At 38.9% G+C, this 18,963-nt stretch overlaps 1 protein-coding gene across 3 annotated transcripts; it reads right to left on the bottom strand.

Moving 5' to 3' along the window:
* Positions 1-1,163: 1,163 nt before the first annotated feature.
* On the bottom strand, positions 1,164-3,129 carry TCEAL4 (transcription elongation factor A like 4). 3 transcript variants are annotated; one of them, XM_004064591.5, is made up of 3 exons: positions 3,058-3,129; positions 2,391-2,463; positions 1,164-2,033 (listed from the first exon to the last, which is right to left on the bottom strand). In XM_004064591.5, exon 3 carries the CDS (start codon positions 2,004-2,006, stop codon positions 1,359-1,361), a length of 648 nt encoding a protein of 215 aa, XP_004064639.1. In that variant the 5' UTR covers positions 2,007-2,033; positions 2,391-2,463; positions 3,058-3,129; the 3' UTR covers positions 1,164-1,358. The 3 variants fall into 3 exon arrangements, with proteins under 3 accessions (XP_004064639.1, XP_018875224.1, XP_063559001.1); XM_019019679.4 differs by having other exon boundaries at positions 1,164-2,028; positions 3,058-3,120; XM_063702931.1 differs by lacking the exon at positions 3,058-3,129 and having other exon boundaries at positions 1,164-2,028; positions 2,391-2,554.
* Between the last annotated feature and the right edge of the window lie 15,834 nt (positions 3,130-18,963).

Here is an 18,963-nt window from a genome sequence, read left to right as displayed (position 1 = left end):
ATTGTGTAGATCTAAAACCATCCTAAAAGTTTATTAAAAAAAAATACTGTAAGGAAATAAAAAGCTACTCAAGAGCCAGGGGGAAAAAATCACATAGGTAGATGGGTCTGTTGAAATAGTAAAGCAGGGATTAACAGAAATTTCCTGGGAGACAATTCCTAAGAAAAAAGTGTTAGCAGACTAGAGATTAACAAATAAGAATAGCACAGCATCTCGTCACTCAGCTTTTTCTCCTGGCTCAATCTCCACTATCTAAATCCGGTAGAAACGGCTATATGCAAAAATATACACAAATCAACAAAAAACATGGAAAGCAGTGTTTTGTAAAAACTTTATAAAACATCAAGGCCCAAGTGACAATTGGGTACTAACAACCTGAGTTAGGATAATTCTATTGTAGGTAGAGAGGGAATTCTCCACTTTTCTGTTGGGACAGTGTTGCTTAGTCCATCATGGTCTCCAGCCCACCAGCAGCAGCTGGGGCCTTAGGAGGGTGCAGGATCCATGAGAAGGGGCACACTACCTTTCAAGTATGGCATTACCCAGGAAGAGTGGCACCCATCTCTCAGCTGTCTGATTTCTGGGCACAGGTGAGACCCTCCTTCAGCCCTTCCCAAGCATCTGACTGGGCACTGGTTCTGCTAGTGCAAGGGGAGAGAGTAGGAGCCAGCCTAACACAGCTCACACACTCAATACCTCATTTGATCTTCTCCACACGTCTAGGCTAATTTTATCCCTGTTTCACAGATGTCAAGGCTGTCCCTTACAGCAATGGCTCTGTAATAACCATCGAGTTGACTCCTCCAGCTTCCAATCCTAGAGGTAATGCAACTTTTACCTATCATTTTATGTCCTCACAACAAGAATTTTAAGTATATCCACTGTCTTTATAAGTTCACTGGGCAGTTCATTTGAATGCTTATTCAAATGAATGAAATTCAAATATTCACTGTTTTCCAATACTTTATCTTTTATTATTTTTATGACTAAAGAAATCTGTTTTTAGGAGAAAAATGGACAGATGAACAAAAAAGAACAGAAAAAATCACCCACAGATAACCACTGTTAATCTTTTAGTGGACACAGCTTTCAGAATTGTTTTCTATATTATATTACTAGGTAAGTATCTTTGTAGTTTTACAAAAATGTACTGATGCCATATATTTGGTTCTGCAAGTTGTGTTTTTTAATTTTACAATGCACCATCAACATTTTTTCCATGTAACAGATGAACATTTCCTACTGAGAACACTGCGTTGCAGATAGGTCAAAAGGCTGCTAGCAACAGGAGGGATGCCTAAAGTAAAGTATTACCGTAACGTTAAAGCACATGGCCTGGTAAATGCCTGCCAGGGACACTACACATAAGGAATGTCTTCAATGTCCCTTCGTGGGGCCCTGCAGCCACCCCTGAATTCCCTTGGACCTCTAGGGTAGAAGGGGTCCTGTAAATTTCTTTGCATCCACAAAAACGCCCCCAATTTCTGTTTGCTTTTTCTCTTCTCATCCTGCACCTTAGCCATATTGTCAAATTCTCTTATCATGTCCTCATTACTGAAATTCATATCGTGTATGGCCTCTTTATACTCCTTGAGGTAATGAGCCAGCCCCTTATTAGTTTTTCTTTTGGCTTTCCTGGGTACATCATCCTCAGCTGGGCGCTTTCCTGCAGCCCTTGTTTCACTCCCTGGCTCTCCTTCACTCTCTGGCTTTCCCTCTATCTCTGGTTTTCCCTCTCTCTCAGATCCTCCCTGCATCTCTGACTCTCCCTCCCTCTCTGACTTTCCTTCTTTTGCCTCTCCCTCACTCTCTGGCTTTCCTTTATCCTTTAACATTTCCTCATCTCCTGTTTTGCCCTTGTTTTCTGTCTTTCCCTTGTTTTCTAACTTCTTGTCTTCCAGAGTACAAGCTACTTCTGGCTTTCTCTCGTCCTGTGGCTGTTCTTCATTTTCCATCTTTCCTTGGTTTGAAGCCATTCCTTCATTTTCATTGTAGAGTTTTTCCATGTCGAGATTTCCCCTCCTTTTCCTGTCCTGGGGGATGGGGGTGGAGGAAAGAGGAGACAAAGAGGAGACATGGGAGACTGAGTGCATGGGGTGGAATGCAGGTCTGGATAGTACTTGCATCTCACCCCTGATGAGGGTTCCCCTAAGCTGGCCGGGCCTCCAAGAGGGCCTTCTGCCCACCACGTAGCCCGCCACTCCTCCCACACACGTGAGCCAGCCATTACGTGGCAGGCTCTGCCACTTTCTCTGCACTGGTTCAGCCTAGTAAGGTGTGTGTTCATGTGGGTGGGGGAATGGGAAGGGCCCCAATTCGGCCCTGGTCGGGCCCTCCACACTCTCAACCCTTGTGGGCCCCTGTCCATGCAGCCCCGTACTTTCACGGACCTGCGGGGATTCTGGACAGGTTGCTCCTCCTTTTCAGGCTTCGCAGAGCGCTGGGAACAACAGACGCGCAGACCTGCAGACAGACAGGAGACAGGGGCAGGGTCTGCGCGCTCAGCGGGCTCACAGGGACGCGGTTCCCTTTCCTGAGTCCAGGCCCTTCTCATCCAACGTTTTCCTCCCCTACCTCCGCCGCACCCCAGCCGCCATTTCTTTCCAGGCCTCGGGCACCAAACCAGGATGCTTTCCTAACTAATTTTGGGTCTCTGTGCCCTTCTTCCTCAGAGGCAACTCTCCTCCCCAGCCTCGCGGTCAACGTTTTTCTCTACGCACGGGAACGGCAGATGGGGTTTACTTCCACTGTCTCACTACTGGGGCGTCCCCAGCCCACCATCTCCGGCTCCAAAATGGACGAAGGGCAGAGAAGAGGATGTGCCTGGAAAGCGAGCATGGATACTTGGGGGTGCTCGCCTTCCTCACCCTCTGCCCACTGCCTACGTGCTCCCCCTCAGCCACCCCTAGCCGTTTTCCCACCGCCATCTCTGTCCACACTCGGGCCAGCTTCCCTCGACTCGACCCGACCCCACCCCCAGCCTTTCCCCCTGCCGTACCCGTTCCCCTTCCGCCATTCCAGTGTTCCGCTGGCAGCGTGGAAGGCCCGCACACTAACCTGGAAGAAGCTGGACCAAGAATTAGGAGCCCAGGAACCGGAGCAGACGAGACCCAGCCGCGGGGACAGAGGGCGGGCACTCGGACCGGTGCCTACATCTGCGCCCGGGCAGATCACGTGAATGCCGCAGCACAGGAGTTCCACCGCCCCACGCCCCGCCTCCTAGCCAGCCGCTTCCAGCCACCCACCACCTCTCTCCAGCAGGTACCCTCTTACCTCCCTGGGCCCTTTTGTCCTTTTCTTCTTGTTAAGAAATTAATCAAAGAAAGAATTTTAATGAAAATCACAGGTTTTTTTTTAATGAGTTGGGCGGTCCAGAAGAGGAGTCTTGATAATGTTGCTTTTAAATTCCACTGAAATAACGTAGACCCACCCGATAAAATCGTATGAATGTGAACTTAAGTACTGTATAAAGAATAGAATATTGCCCTTTAGAAAAAACTTAAGAAAAATTTTCCAAAATAAATGAAATTGTCCCTTTTTCCTGACATGTACAAACATAAATTTTCAAATGAATAAAAAATAAAGTTATATTTGAAGCAAAATAAAACAACGATTAATTTATCTTAAGTGAGAAACTGAATATACAGAGACAATGACCAGACCACATACGAAAATAGAACTGTGACCCACAACCTTTGCTGCAAGCAGCTCAAAAAGCCAAAGTATAGCATCTGCAGAAATGTTCAGGACTTTAATCAATTTGCTAGCCTTTCTGGCCTTTTTAATTTTTTTGACCTGATGACAAACAAGAAAAACCCAAATATGAACCCATATTCAATCACATAGGATGCTTGCCTCTAGTTGACCTGCCTCTAGCTTCCTCACGTCAACAACATCCAATCAGAGCATAGTTGAAGTCTTTGTGTTTTTGTTTTCCACTATAAAGCTTTCCCACTCCCCTGCCTGCCTTTGAATCTCTGCCAGACTGAAATGATGGTGGCTTGACTTCCTTGCTATAAAAAAGCTGTGAATAAGTAGCACTTGTTTGTTCTCTTATGGGTAGACTCCGTTTATCTCCACATAAGCTTTTGGTGTGGAAGGCCTTTATAGTCAGTCACGTGCCACTTAATAACGGGGATATGTTCTGAGAAATGCATCAGGCAATTTCGTGGTGGTGCGAACATCGTAGAGTGTAGTTATACAAATCTATATGGTATAGCCTACTACACTCCTAGGCTACATACTATAGCCTATCGTATTCTATGCTGTCCGTTGTAGTTGACCAATCGATACGCAGTGTGACTGTATAACAAAGAGACAAATGCTGATAGATTAGATTACATGAAAATTTTTAACAGATTTGTTGAAGGATTGGGGACACATGCACTCTCCCCTGCTCTTATTGAATATGTTGGTGAAATTTTTCTGAAGATCAACTTTGTAAATTATTTAAAAATAAAAATATTGGCCAGGCACGGTGGCTCACACCTGTAATCCCAGCGCTTTGGGAAGCTGAGGCGGGTGGATCACCTGAGGTCAGGAGTTCAAGACCAGCCTGACCAGGATGGTGAAACCCCATCTCTACTAAAAATACCAAAACTAGCTGGGCGTGGTGGTGGGTGCCTGTAATCCCAGCTACTCGGTAGGCTGAGGCAGGAGAATTGCTTGAACCCGAGAGGCAGAGGTTGCAGTGAGCCGAGATCACGCCATTGCACTCCAGCCTGGGCGACAGAGTGAGACTTCGTCTCAAAAAAAAAATTAATATTTGATCTTTTGTGCCAGTAGTTTCACTTCTAGTAGTTACCCACAATGATAATTTTCTTTCTTCAACTTTTATTTTAAGCTCAGGGGCACATGTGCAGGATGTGAAGGTTTGTTACATAGATAAACATGTGCCATGGTGGTTTGCTGTATAGATCATCTCATCACCCAGGTATTAAGCCTGGCAGCCACCAGCTATTCTTCCTTATGCTCTCCCTCCCTGCCCCCAGCAAGCCCCTGTGTGTGTTGTTCCCTGACATGTGTCCATGTGTTCTCATCTCAGCTCCCAGTGAGAACACATGATGTTTGGTTTTCTGTTCCTGCATTAGTTTGCTGAGAATAATGGCTTCCAGCTCCATCCATGTGCCTGCAAAAGACATGATCTCATTCCTTTTTATGGCTGCATAGTATTCCATGGTGTATATGTACCACATTTTCTTTATCTAGTCTATCATTGATGGGCATTTCAGTTGATTCCATATCTTTGCTATTGTGAATAGTGCTGCAATGAACATACGGGTGCATGTATCCTTATAACAGAATGATTTATATTCCTTTGGGTATATACCCAGTAATGAGATTGCTCAGTCAAATGATATTTCTGGTTCCAGGTCTTTGAGGAATCGCCACAGTCTTCCACAATGGTTGCTGATTTATACTCCCACCAACAGTGTAAAAGTGTTTCTTTTTTTCTGCAGCCTCACCAGCATCTGTTGTTTTTTGACTTTTTAATAATAGCCATTCTGACTAGCTTAAGATGGTATATCATTGTGGTTATGATTTGCATTTCTCTATCAGTGATGTTGAGCTTTTTTTCACATGTTTTTTGGCCTCATGTATGTCTTCTTTTGAGATGTGTGTGTTCATGTCTTTGCCTACTTTTTAATGGGTTGTTTTTTTCTTGTAAATTTGTTTAAGCTTCTTGGAGACTGGATATTAGACCTTTGTCAGATGGATAAATTGCAAAAATTTTATCCCGTTCTGTAGGTTGTCTGTTCACTCTGATGAGTTTTGTTTGCTGTGTAGAAGCTCGTTAGTTTAATTAGATCTCATTTGTCAGTTTTTGCTTTTGTTGCAATTGCCTGTGCCTATGTCCTGAATGGTATTGCCTAGATTTTCTAATAGGGTTTTTGTAGTTTTGGGTTTTACATTTAAGTCTTTAATCCATCTTGAGTTAATATTTGTATATGGTATAAGGAAGGGGTCCAGTTTCAATTCTCTGCATATGGCTGCCATTTCTCCCAGCACTATTTATTAAATAGGGAATCCTTTCCCCATTGCTAGTTTTTGTCAGATTTATTGAAGATCAGATAGTTCTAGGTGTGTAGTCTTATTTATGAGTTCTCTATTATGTTCTGTTAGTCTATATGTCTGTTGTTGTACCAGTACCATGCTGTTTTGTTTACTGTAGCCTTGTAGTATAGTTAGAAGTCAGGTAGTGTGATGCCTCCAACTTTGTTCTATTTGCTTAGGATTGTCTTGGCTACTTGGGCTCTTTTTTGGTTCCATATGAGTTTTAAAATAGTTTTTTTCAATTCTGTGAAGAATGTCAATGGTAGTTTAATGGAAATAGCATTGAATCTATAAATTTCTTTGGGCAGTATGGCCATTTTCATGATACTGATTCTTCCTATCCATGAGAATGGAATGTTTTCCATTTGTTTGGGTCCTCACTGAAATCCTCTCTGATTTCTTTTAGTAGTGGTTTGTAGTTCTCCTTGAAGAGGTCCTTCACTCCCCTTGTTAGCTATATTCCTAGGAATTTTATTCTTTTTGTGGCAATTGTGAATGGAAGTTCATTTATTATTCGGCTCTCAGCTTGCCTATTGTTGGTATATAGGAATGCTAGCAATATTTGCACATTGATTTTATATCCTGAGACTTTGTTGGAGTTACTTATCAGCTTAAGAAGCTTTTGGGCTTAGACAATGGCGTTTTCTAGATATAGGAGAATTTCATCTGCAAACAAAGATAATTTGACTACCTCTCTTCCTATTAGAATATGCTTTTTTTCTTTCTTTTGCCTGATTGTCCTGGCCAGAACTTCCAATACTATGTTGAATAGGAGTGGTGAGAGAGAGAGCATCCTTGTCTTGTGCTGGTTTTCAAGGGGAGTGCCTCCAGCTTTTGCCCATTCAGTCTGATATTGACCGTGGGTTTGTCATATACGGATGTTATTATTTTGAGGTATGTTCCTTCAATATGTAGTTTATTGAGAGTTTTTAACATAAAGGGATATTGAATTTTATCAAAGGGCTTTTCTACATCTATTGCAATAATCATGTGGTTTTTGTCTTTAGTGCTATTTATATGATTAATCACATTTATTGATTTGCATATGTTTAACCAACCTTGCATCTCGGGGATGAAGCCAACTTGATCGTGATGGATAAGCTTTTTGATGTGTTGCTGGATTTGGTTTGCCAGTATTTTATAGAGGATTTTTGCATCAATGTTCTTCAAAGATATTTGCCTGAAGTTTTCTCTTTTTTGTTGTATCTCTGCTAGGTTTTGGTATTAGGATGATGCTGACCTCTTAATATGAATTAAGGAGGAGTCTTTCCTTTTCAATTTTTTTGGAATGGTTTCAATAGAAACTATCCCAGCTGTTCTTTGTACCTCTGGTAAAATTCAGCTGTGAATATGTCTGGTCCTGGGCTTTTTTGTTGTTGTTGTTGTTGTTGTCAGTAGGCTATTTATTACTGCCTCAATTTCAGAACTTGTTATTGGCCTATTCAGGGATTCAATTTCTTCCTGGTTCAATCTTGGGAGGCTGTATGTGTCCAGGAATTTATCCATTTCTTTTAGGTTTTCCAGTTTATGTGCATAAAGGTGTTTGTAGTGTTATCTGATGGTTTTTATATTTCTGTGGCGTCAGTGGTGATATCCCCCTATCATTTCTGATTGTGTTTGATTTTTTTCTCTTTTATTCATTAGTCTGGCTAGCAGTCTATCTATTTTATTTTTTCCAAAAACCAACTCCTGGATTCACTGATTTTTTGAAGGGTTTTTCATAGCTCTATCTCCTTCAGTTCAGCTATCATTTTGACTATTTCTTGTCTTCTGCTAGCTTTAGGGTTTGTTTGCTCTTGGTTCTCTAGCTCTTTTAGTTGTGATGTTAGGTTGTTAACTTGATATCTTTCTAGCTTTTTGATGTACCCACAGAGATAATTAATACAGTGCTAAAATAGTCTTATATTTAAAATTTTCACTTTGGGAAGCCAAGATGGGTGGATTGCTTGAGCCCAGGAGTTTGAGACCAGCCTGGGCAACATGGCAAAACCCTGTTTCCACAAAAATTACAAAATTTAGCCCAGTGTGGTGGCGCACACCGGTAGTCCCAGCTACTTGGGAGGCTGAGGTGGGAGAATTGATTGATTGCTCTCGGGAGGTAGAGGCTGCAGTGAGCTGTGACTGTGCCACTGCACTCCAGCCTCGGTGAAAGAGCCAGACCCTGTCTCAAAAAATTTATGTTAAAAAGATTCCCATAGCAATTATTTATTGAACACTTATTCTTTGTTTGTATTATAACTACAGTAGTGATTCCATTGGCTTAGTTTATAATTAAAAAAAAATGGAACAGCACAAATGTCCATCATTACAGATTTAGTTACATAATCTTCTTAGTATACCCGTTTAATCTGGTTATCTTTGGGTGTTTGGTTTATAAAAATAATTAATCCTTATATATTGGGCACTTAATACACAGTAAAAATAATTCTTTATTAACTGTTCATCATCAACCCAATTGATAGTGACACTACTATGTGTGGTGGGACACAAAGGACAGCCACAAGTAAGTGATATTGCCCTCTAGAGATGCCACTTACGTTAGCAGCACTGTGCTAGCTACATTGTCTTATCTGGCGTACTATTTCATTTATCCCTGGTGGGACAATTCACACTTCAAGGAAGCAGAATGACTTATAAGGCTACAATTTTAACCAATATAGTACTGAAATAAGCACAGTAAGAGAAATAAAACAAGAAAGCCCACTAACACACCCAAATATACAAGTTTTTAGTGTGTGATAGGGAAACATTTCTGATCAGTAGTAAAAAATAGGCTATTATAGAAACTATATTTGTATAACTAGTTAAATATTTGAGGGAAAATGAAGAGCTTTATTTTCTGACATACATTCAGATATCTTCAGGGTAGGCAAGAGACATGAAATAAAAGGCATCCAGGTTGAAAGGAAAGAAGTAAAACTATCTATTTGCAGGTGATGTGATCTTGCATATAGAACATCCCAAATAATTCACTAAAGAACTGTAGGAACTAACAAATGAGTTCAGCGATGTGGCTGAATATATGATTGATATACAAAAATTAATTGTATTTTATGTGCTAGCAATGAACTATTCAAAGAGGAAAGTAAGAAAACAATTCCACTTAAAATAGCATAAAGATAATAAAACACTTAGAAATAAATTCAACAAAAGGTCCAAGACTTGTACACCAAAAACTAAAAAAAATTGTTGAAAGAAATAAAAGAATACCTAAATAAATGGAAAAACATTCTATATTCATAGATCTGAAGACTTAGTATTTCCAAAATTGATCCATAGAATCAATGTAATCTCTATCAAAATCTTATCTGGCTTCTTTGCAGAAATTGGTAAGCTGATCCCAAAATCCACATGAAAATGCAGGAAACCCAGAATATACAAAACAATATTTAAAAAGAAGGAAAACATTGGAGGTCTCACACTTCCAGATTTCTATCAAGGCAGTGTGGTACTGGCATAAGGACATATAGATCAATGGAATATAATTGAGAGTCCAGAAATAAGCCCTCATACCTACAGTTGTGCCAAGAAAATTCAACTATGAAAGAATAGTCTTTTTAACAAATGGTGCTGAGACAAATGGATATCTACCTGCAGAAAAAATGAATTTGGGCCTCTTTTTCACACCATCTACAAAACAATTCAAAATAGATTAAAGTCCTAATTGTAAGAGCTAAAACTATCAAATTCTTAGAAGAAAACTTAGGTGTAATTCTTTATGACCTTGGATTAGGCAATGGTTTTTTAGATATGACAACAAAAGCTCAAGAAACAAAAGAAATATAGATAAATGAGGCTCCATCAAAATGCACAATTTTTATGATTCAAAGGACATCATCAGGAAAGTGAGAAGATAACTAACAGAATAGGAAAAATTTTTGCGAGTAATGTATCTGTTAAGGGACTTGTATCTATAATACATAGAGAATACTTACAACTAAATAATTTTAAAAACCCAATTTTAAAATGGGCAAAGGATCTGAATAGGTATTTCTCCAAAGAAAATATACAAATGGCCAATAAATACATGAAAATGTGCCCAACATCATTAGCCATCAGGAAAATGCAAATCAAAGCCATAATGAGATACCACTTTATACCCACTAGGATGGATATAATAAACAAGAAATATAATGACAGGTGTTTGCAAAAATGTAGAGAAATTGGAAACATCACATACTATAGGTGGAAACATCAAATGGCACACTACTGTGGAAAACAGTTGGGCAGTTCCTCAAAATGTTAAACATGGCATTACCTTATGACGCAACAATCCACTCCTAAGTATATCCCCAAGGCAAATGAAACAATATGCCTACACAAAACTTGAATGTGTATGTTCCTGGCAGCATTATTCATTATAGTTAGAAAGTAGAAATATCTTAAATACCTATCACTCAATGAATAGATATATAAAATATGGTATGTCTGTACAATGGAATATTATTTGGCAAAAAAATGGAACAAAGTGCTGATACATGCTAAAACATGAATGAACCTTGAAAACCTTGTGCCAAGTGAAATAATCCAGTCACAAATTATTACATATTGTATTAGTCCATTAATATGCAGCATTTAGAATTGGTATATCCATAGAGACAGAAGGTAAATTAGTAGTAGCATAGGGCTAGGGGTGGGAAATTGAAGGGAAAATGTTAGTGACTGCTAATGGGCATGAGATTTCTTTTTGAGGTGATGAAAATGTTCTAAGGTTGATTGTGATGATGGTTGCACAACTCTGTGAGTATATTAAAAAACCATTGGATTATGCACCCTAAATAGGCGAATTATATGGCATGAGAATTATATCTCAATAAAGCTGTGATAAAAATCTGTCATAATATTATTTCAAAGTATTATATATGCAGATTTTCACTATAATGGATTGAATTAAAGTCACATAATTTTTCTCTATTGTGCATGTTTTAATATTTATATGTTAGTACATTTCCTTGATTATTTTATTTGGATTTATTCTAAGAACTTGAATTAATGGATCAAAAGTTATGAGAATTTTAAGATTTATTGATGTATGTAGCTAAATGTTTACTATGTTGTTAATTATAAAAACTACAGAAAATCAAACATATATATAATGTAGAGGGTGGGGTTGTATGCTATATTTTATTAAATTTTTCTATGCTTATTTCATATACAATTTGTATATTTAATGAAATTGTACTGTATATACTGTTCTGCTACTTGATTCTTTCACTTAAAACTATATCTTCAGAACATTCCCATGTCAGTCTACATAGGACTACCTTATACATTTTAATGGTTGCATAATATTCTACTCTTTAGAGTTACCAAAGTTTATTTAATCAATTCCCCATTGATTAGCATTAGAAATGTTCCATACTTTTACTATTAACAACATTGATCTATTGAATATCTATATGCATATTGCATCCATTTATTTACCTGGGGAAGAGATTTAATTTCCGAAGTTGTTATGTCCCGCTCCACATATGATATGTGACCTCTCCATTCTTCCCATTGACAGATGTGGACTTTGTCTCTTCCTTTTGAATTTGGGAGGCCCTGCGACTATTTTGATCAGTATAATACAGTGTAAATCACTTTGTGTGACTTTTGAGGTTAGGTCAAAACACCCCACAAAGATCTGCCTGGCATTTTTGGAATATTCACTCTTGGAGAAGCAGCTGCCATGTAACAATTCTTCCTACCCTGAAACCACCATGCTGAAAAGGCCATATATTTGCTCTTTGATTGACAGCTCCAGCTGTGTTGTAATCCAAAAGCCAGCAATAACTGCCATCCCTGTTAGTGAGCCCTCTTGGATTTCCATCCTAGTCCAACTTTAACATGATTGCTGTCCTAGATGACATATTTTATTGACTGATTGATTGATTGAGACAGTCTCACTCTGTCACCCAGGCTGGAGTGCAGTGGTGTAATATCAGCTCACTGCAACCTCCACCTCCTGGGTTTAAACGATTCTCCTGCCTCAGCCTCCTGAGTAGCTGGGATTATAGGTGCATGCCACCACACCAGGCTAATTTTTATATTTTTAGTAGAGACGGGGTTTCACCATGTTGGCCAGGCTGGCCTCAAACTCCTGACCTCAGGTGATCTACTCACCCTGGCCTCCCAAAACGCTGGGATTACAGGCGTGAGCCGCGGCGCCTGGCCTCCAGCTGACATCTTGACCTCAACATCATGAGAGTCCCAGAATAAGAACCTAGCAGCTGAACTCTTCTTGAATATAAATGGTTAAATTTTGGAGTAATTTGTTATGCAGCAATACTAACCTTAATAACCTGTATAAAAGACGAAATAATACTAGGAGTAAAATAAATCATAAATAGATATCCCACAAAGCCTAAAATATTTACTTTCTGTCCCTTTATGGAAAAAGTTTGTCAGCCCATGTCTTAGACCAAAGGAAACAATTTAACCTCAACCACCACAACAATCGTCATCATTGAGATATGATGTTGAGTGACTACTAATATAGATGCATATCAGGGTACAGGTATCATTCTATTCATTTGTGGGGGTAACTCAAAATGCATGTAATTTATTTTTTATTTTTGAGACAGAGTCTCACTCTGTCACCCAGGCTGGAGTGCGGTGGCACCATCTCGGCTCATGCAACTCTGCCTCCTGGGTTCAAGCAATTCTTGTGCCTCAGCCTCCTGAGTAGCTGGGATCACAGGCGTGTGCCACCATACCTGGCTAATTTTTGTATTTTAGTACAGATGGGGTTTCCTATGTTGGACAGGCTGGTCTTGAACACTTGACTTCAAGTGATCCACCTGACTCGACCTCCCAAAGTGCTGGGATTACAGGTATGAGCCACTGCACCCGGCCAAAATACATATAATTTTAAAGTTACAAAAGTGTTATCCTGTGTAATTGGAACAACCAATACTTGAGTACTGGAAACTCATAATCTAAAAGTTGAAAACCTGGCATAGTGGAAAGAATCTAGAATTCAGACTTGGTATTTACTTTAGAAAAGTAACCTCTTCTAGGCCCAGGGGTTAGCCCATCTGTGAAATGGGTGTATAATAGTTGAAAGACAAATAATGTGGAGAGTTGGTAAGGATACAGAGTAACTAGAACCCACATATACATTCTGGCTGGAACTACGAATTGAAAAAGCACTTTGGAAAGCTGTCAGTATTTACTAAGGTTAAACATTCATGTATGCTCTGACTCAGTAGTTGCACTCCTGGTATATATGCAACAGAAATGAGTTTTTATGTCCACCAAAAGATGTGAACAAGATTGATCATTAAGTACAAAACATAAAGCAATGCAAATGTTCATCAACAGAAGAATAGTGTTATAGTCCTATAATGCATTACAACACAGAAATGAAAATGAACAAATTACAGCTTCAAATAACATGGGATAAAAACACAAATATAGCACTGCTACTTCCGTTGTAATCCCTCTGTCACCCTCCTGTCTACAAAACCACATACCTATGGAGTTGAAAATGGGTTCAGGTTTGAGGCCACAAGAAGAAATTCAAAGACAGTGAAAAACAGAAGCAGCCCCTGGAATTCAGCATGATTGCTGATATCCCCAGTTGTTGGAGTTTGTTAAGAGAAAAATGTGCTTACACATTTTAATTTGAATTAATTACCCAAGTGAATATTGAGGGAGATCAAGCAAATCAACATAGCATTTAGATTTTATTTTAACGTATTTCTTGGCAAGCAGGTTAATGCAGAGAGGCACAGTTTCTATGAGTCTCTGATAGGCTCAAACACTCAGTCTCATGCCATGTCTGATAGAGCAGACGCTGGAGTGAAATTCAGGAGATCGTCCTGGGTTCTGGTGTCAGACCTAACCCAAAACCTACCCGGCCATGGGTAAGGTCCTTCAGTTCTGTGAGAAGATTCCATCTGGGAAAGGACTCTCAGTTACTAGAAGGGACAGAATTCACTATTCACAATTATTTTAACAAGTGTAATGACTATGCATATTATTTATTCTTAAAACAAGATTCCTTATAGTGCATGACAAAATATCTGATCAAGCATCAGGTCCACCCAAAGCCATATGGTCCCTGCCTAGTTTCAACCTCCAAAGGCTGATGTTGTTCACACTTACCTCTGTGTGGAAAGATCTTGGAAGCAGAGGTAGTTAAATTATGGATAGGTTTTGGTATTACTTAGTAATAGTAGAAGCCATGAGGGGCAGGGCTGGCCTATCACATCTCTCAGATGGACCACGGGTCAGCATGCAAGGACTGGACTGATGACCCACTAAAGAGAAGTCTGGGTGCTCTCATGTTCCCCTAATGTCCTCCTCAGGGACTGGGCAAAACCTGCCTGTGACCCTAGATTTGTTTTTAAAGTCCCTCAAAATAAGGGGAAAGAGTGGCTACTTTTTCAAACTTTCTCCTCCTCACACCATCCTTATTCTCCTCTTATCCAGTAGTAACAGGCCAGGATCAAAGAGGAGATGGGCAGTAAGGGGCCAGGAATAAGGACCAAACCCATTGTACTGGTGACTGCACTGGGAGCTGGGATTTCATCCTTCCAAGTTGAGGTGGTGGGTTTTATTTTCAGGCATATGTGCTTGGAAGTGAAAAAAATAAGATAACATTCATTTAGCTTGTGTGTGTGTGTGTGTGTGTGTGTGTGTGTGTGTGACATTATTTTTCTTAATCAGTTGCCATGTGCTATGGTTTGAATGTTTGTGTCTACTCCAAAATTCATGTTGAAACTTAATATCCAACATAATGGTATTCAGAGGTGGGGGCCCTAGCAGGTGATTAGGCTATGAGGGCTCTGCCCTCATGAACAGGATAAACGACTTTATAAAAGGGCTGGAGGGAACTGCCTAGGCCCCTTTTGTCCCTACACTTTCCTCCAAATGAGGATGCAGCAACAAGATGCTTTCTTAGAAGCAGAACCTGATCCTTCAACCAGATATCAAACTTGCTGGTGCCTCCTGAATTGTGAGAAATAACTTTCTGTTCCTTATAAATTACCCAGTCTCAGGTATTTAGCAGCACAAATGGACTAACATGATGTATGAGGCAGGAATTATGTCCACAACTACTAGCCCTGAATTTATATCCTTAAATCTCCATGATTGGAAGCAAAAGATTAGACAATAAAGCTACCAAACCTAAGCAAAGAGCCACACCAGTTTCCTCTTCAACATCCAAGGCTGAACATCCCAGGAAGGTTCTTATTGGTTCAGCAGGGTCAGCTCCCCACACTCTGGGCCAATAGCTCAGGGGCTGCGGGTCCTACATTGGCTGACCCAGCAGAGAGTGGGGTATGAGCTGCACTCATTGAATGCTCACATCATCTGAGTCATGCATAATTGCAGCTCATTAAGATTTATGATTTTTAAAAAGACTTTTGACTGGGAAAGAACAGAACTGAATAAGCCTCAATGAAATAGAATACAAATTTCAGAGTCCAGAGAGCTTGGTAAGGGAATTGGACTGTTTCTTGAAATTTATGATATATATTTCTGTGCTTTTTGTTTTCATTATGTATTAACATGAATTCAAAAAAAGCTTGTGATATTTTTATTCCAGTAACACTGTTTCCCCAGGAGTCCTGCTTATAGTACATTATTTACAGCAGTTAAAGCTGTTTCCCTTAGTCTTTTTTTGTTTAACACAGAATTAGAGCACTCTTGCCCAGTCTCCTTGTTCGTCATGCACCCACCAGGTTAATAATCAGATGTACTCATTGCCCCATCTAGCCTTTCAGCATCAAGCCCTGTTTTTTTCCTCTACTTACCAGATTCATCTATCTCAATCACCCCTGCACTCTCAGCCAAATTATAACGCATTTTTAATGTTCTTTCACTAATGTTTCTATTTACTTTCTGAATTTACAAGAGGAAAATGGCAAAAACGCTATAACTGTCCTCATGGATTTGATATATTAAAAATGCCTTTTTCCATAATACAATGTGTATGAGACCAATATGCTAGAATAATTTTGGTAAAACATTTGTATGGCATACTGACAGACATTGGCATTTTGAAGCAGCATGATATAAATTAAGTGACTTAATGAAATGTTTTTTTACAAATATGTCCACAGCTCTTTCTCTGAAAGAGAAAGCCTTTTTTTCAAGCCACACATGGCTCTGAAAAAAGCCTTGGTTTCCCAAAATGTTGTCCCAAATGTGTAAGTCAATCATGTGGTACCTCTTTGGGCAGTTTACTTGCTGATTATTTTGTTGTAGTTTTTCCAGGTCTCCTCTGCAGTAAAATCCTTTTTCAAGTCCTTTTATAAGATTTTTTAAAATACACCAGATCTTGATAAATAATAGTCTTGATGAGAGGGCTCAATTTTTCTGAATCCTGACTCTAATGATGGTAATGCTAGTATTTTACCATGAAACAAATATTGTATAACTCATTATATTAGCAAAGGAAGTTAAATCATGTACTGAGATTAACCGAAGATTACCCTTTTTTCCTTTAACATCATAAGGTGAATCATACTTGTATTTTACTGGAACATCTTTGTATTTTTGGATGAATCCTGCTTTGTCCCTTTTTGTTCATCATTAACTATGATGCCAGATGTAATTGCTAATATTTTATGTAAGATTTTATATTCTTGCTTATAAATGTCACTGGTCAGAACTCTTTTTGGCATATTTTCCTTACATCAAAATGATATTTTTTCCCTTCGTAATCTGACACCGTTCCATTAAGAGAAAAGAACACCTGTTCCTTAGTGGTTTGACATGAAATACTTTTGGAAGCCTGGCCTTTTGGGATGGTAGCTCACTGGTGACCTCGATTTCTTCCATTCTTCTTAGTCCTTAAATCTCTTTTGTGGGGAGGAGAGTGGGTTTAGTTTCTGTCATTTATATTTTCCACAAATTTATACATTCATTCAATATTTTCAGTTGTATTATCATAGATATTTGAAAGAGATATCCTTTCCATTGAATAATATTTCCTACATTATTTCCCTTTTCTCCCTAAGGAGTTTAGTTAGATGTTTAGTTTAGTAACTTTTTTCAGCCAAGAGCCCTGATATTTATCCACAAATTATACAGTTTAAAGTATGTTTCTAGGACCTAAGTATTGTCAAGAAAACTATTTTTAAATTGTTTATTGCTCATGAATATTTTACATTTTAATACATATTCCTGTTTTTTGTGTGTGTTGTTTGGAGACCATAGTTTTGTCATCTTTCCTTGAGTCACTGAGGTTTTTGATAAGAATTGGAGGCAGTGGTTTGTTAGCCAGGTCTCTTGTTTTCCACGAGCTCCTCTCCCATGTGGGAGGATTCCTGCTCAAGCCACAGTGGCTTAGCCCAGGGTGACATTAGATTCTGGGTTACTGGACAAATGGCCCGAACGTGGCCAGCATCATTCCTCTGGCATCACAGACCGGGTTATGGAGATCAGAATCACTCAACAAGTTGAAGCTGAAATTGCTACAATTTAGCTGCTGTAGATGGTATCTTCAAAGTGCTCTTGGTGGAGCCTACAGGAAGCTTTCAGTCAGCCTGACCGTTTCATGCCTTCTCATTGGACTGTGCCACATAGAACTATCCAATCACATTTGCCATTGTGTGGTTTATTGGCAGGGTTTCCTCGAATTACATTTCATCTAATTAGAAATTGTGTGTGTACCCAGTACTTCATTTGAATACAGGGCCTATACATGGGCACCTCCCTGTCACCAACCACTATCTTTTTCATTTCAAGGTACTGAAAACAATGTCCGTCATGGCTGAGCATTCTTCTAAATCTGACTTTAACAAAAAGGGCTTTAAGAAAGTCATTTCCAAAACACAGAAGGGGAAGATGTGAAAAGAGATGCTATGGAGACAGTTGAGTAACTGTCTATATTTACATCTATGTTTACAGGGTTCTGAAGCAATTTCATCCTGATATCAGCACTACATTAAATTTCTTGGGCATCATGAATGATTTTCTTATCGACATCTTTGAGCACATCACCACCAAGGCTGGCTGCCAGGTTGCTACACTGAGTGCTCCACTATCACCTCCAGAGAGATCCAGACCACCCGAGCCTGATGCTTTCTGGGGATATCCACAAGCACGCTGTATTCAAAACCAAAGGTAAGAACCATGTTCCAGTAACATTGAATCTACTTTAGTTCTTGAAGTGTGATGTCCTGCTAATTTTAAAACATTTTTTTACAACAAACTAGATATTATCAATTTTAGTTTAATGTATCTATGGTCCAATTTGTTTAAAAAATAAAATAGTGGGTTATACTTAATAATGTTGCATTATACCACTTTACTAACGAATCAGTTCTTTTAGTTATTTTTGTAGGTCAGCCATTCACGGGACCTGTAAGATGTTATCTATGTTTTTCATTCTCATTCCCTCACAAATATATGCTGAAATTTTCCAGAGATACCTTATATATTATATTCAACAGATTAATTGCAGGAACATATATAAGAATTCAACAGACTTCTGTTAGAATAAATATTAAAGAGATTTTCAAATAAAAAGTCCATCTCCTTATGACTTGTTTTAGAAAACATATTTTTCATATAAATTTACAATGTAGGTTTACAGAATGTAATGGATATTTTATTGTAAGTTTAACATGAATTAATATAAATATATTAAAATTTTCTGTTTTACTACTTAATATAATAAATATTAACAGATATGACTGCATGAAATTTTAAAGCTTCATTATTTTTAAACTGAAAATAACCTCTTTCTCAGGCTTTGCCGCAAGAGAGGAAGGCCATTCTTTTCCACACCCTCACTGTACAAAATTCATTTGCATATTTATAGACTGGAATTATTTCCATTTCTTTAAGTAACTAAAAGTGTACAGAGCTATAATATTGCTCCCATAGAATCAGAATCAAACAACCCAGAAGGGTGTACTATAAATAACACACAATTTTCCTTTGAAGAACATTTTTCCTATAGTTTTT

Source organism: Gorilla gorilla, chromosome X, assembly GCF_029281585.2.
Source record: "Gorilla gorilla gorilla isolate KB3781 chromosome X, NHGRI_mGorGor1-v2.1_pri, whole genome shotgun sequence".
NCBI lineage: Eukaryota > Metazoa > Chordata > Mammalia > Primates > Hominidae > Gorilla > Gorilla gorilla.
This window is presented reverse-complemented; position numbering and strand designations above follow the sequence as displayed.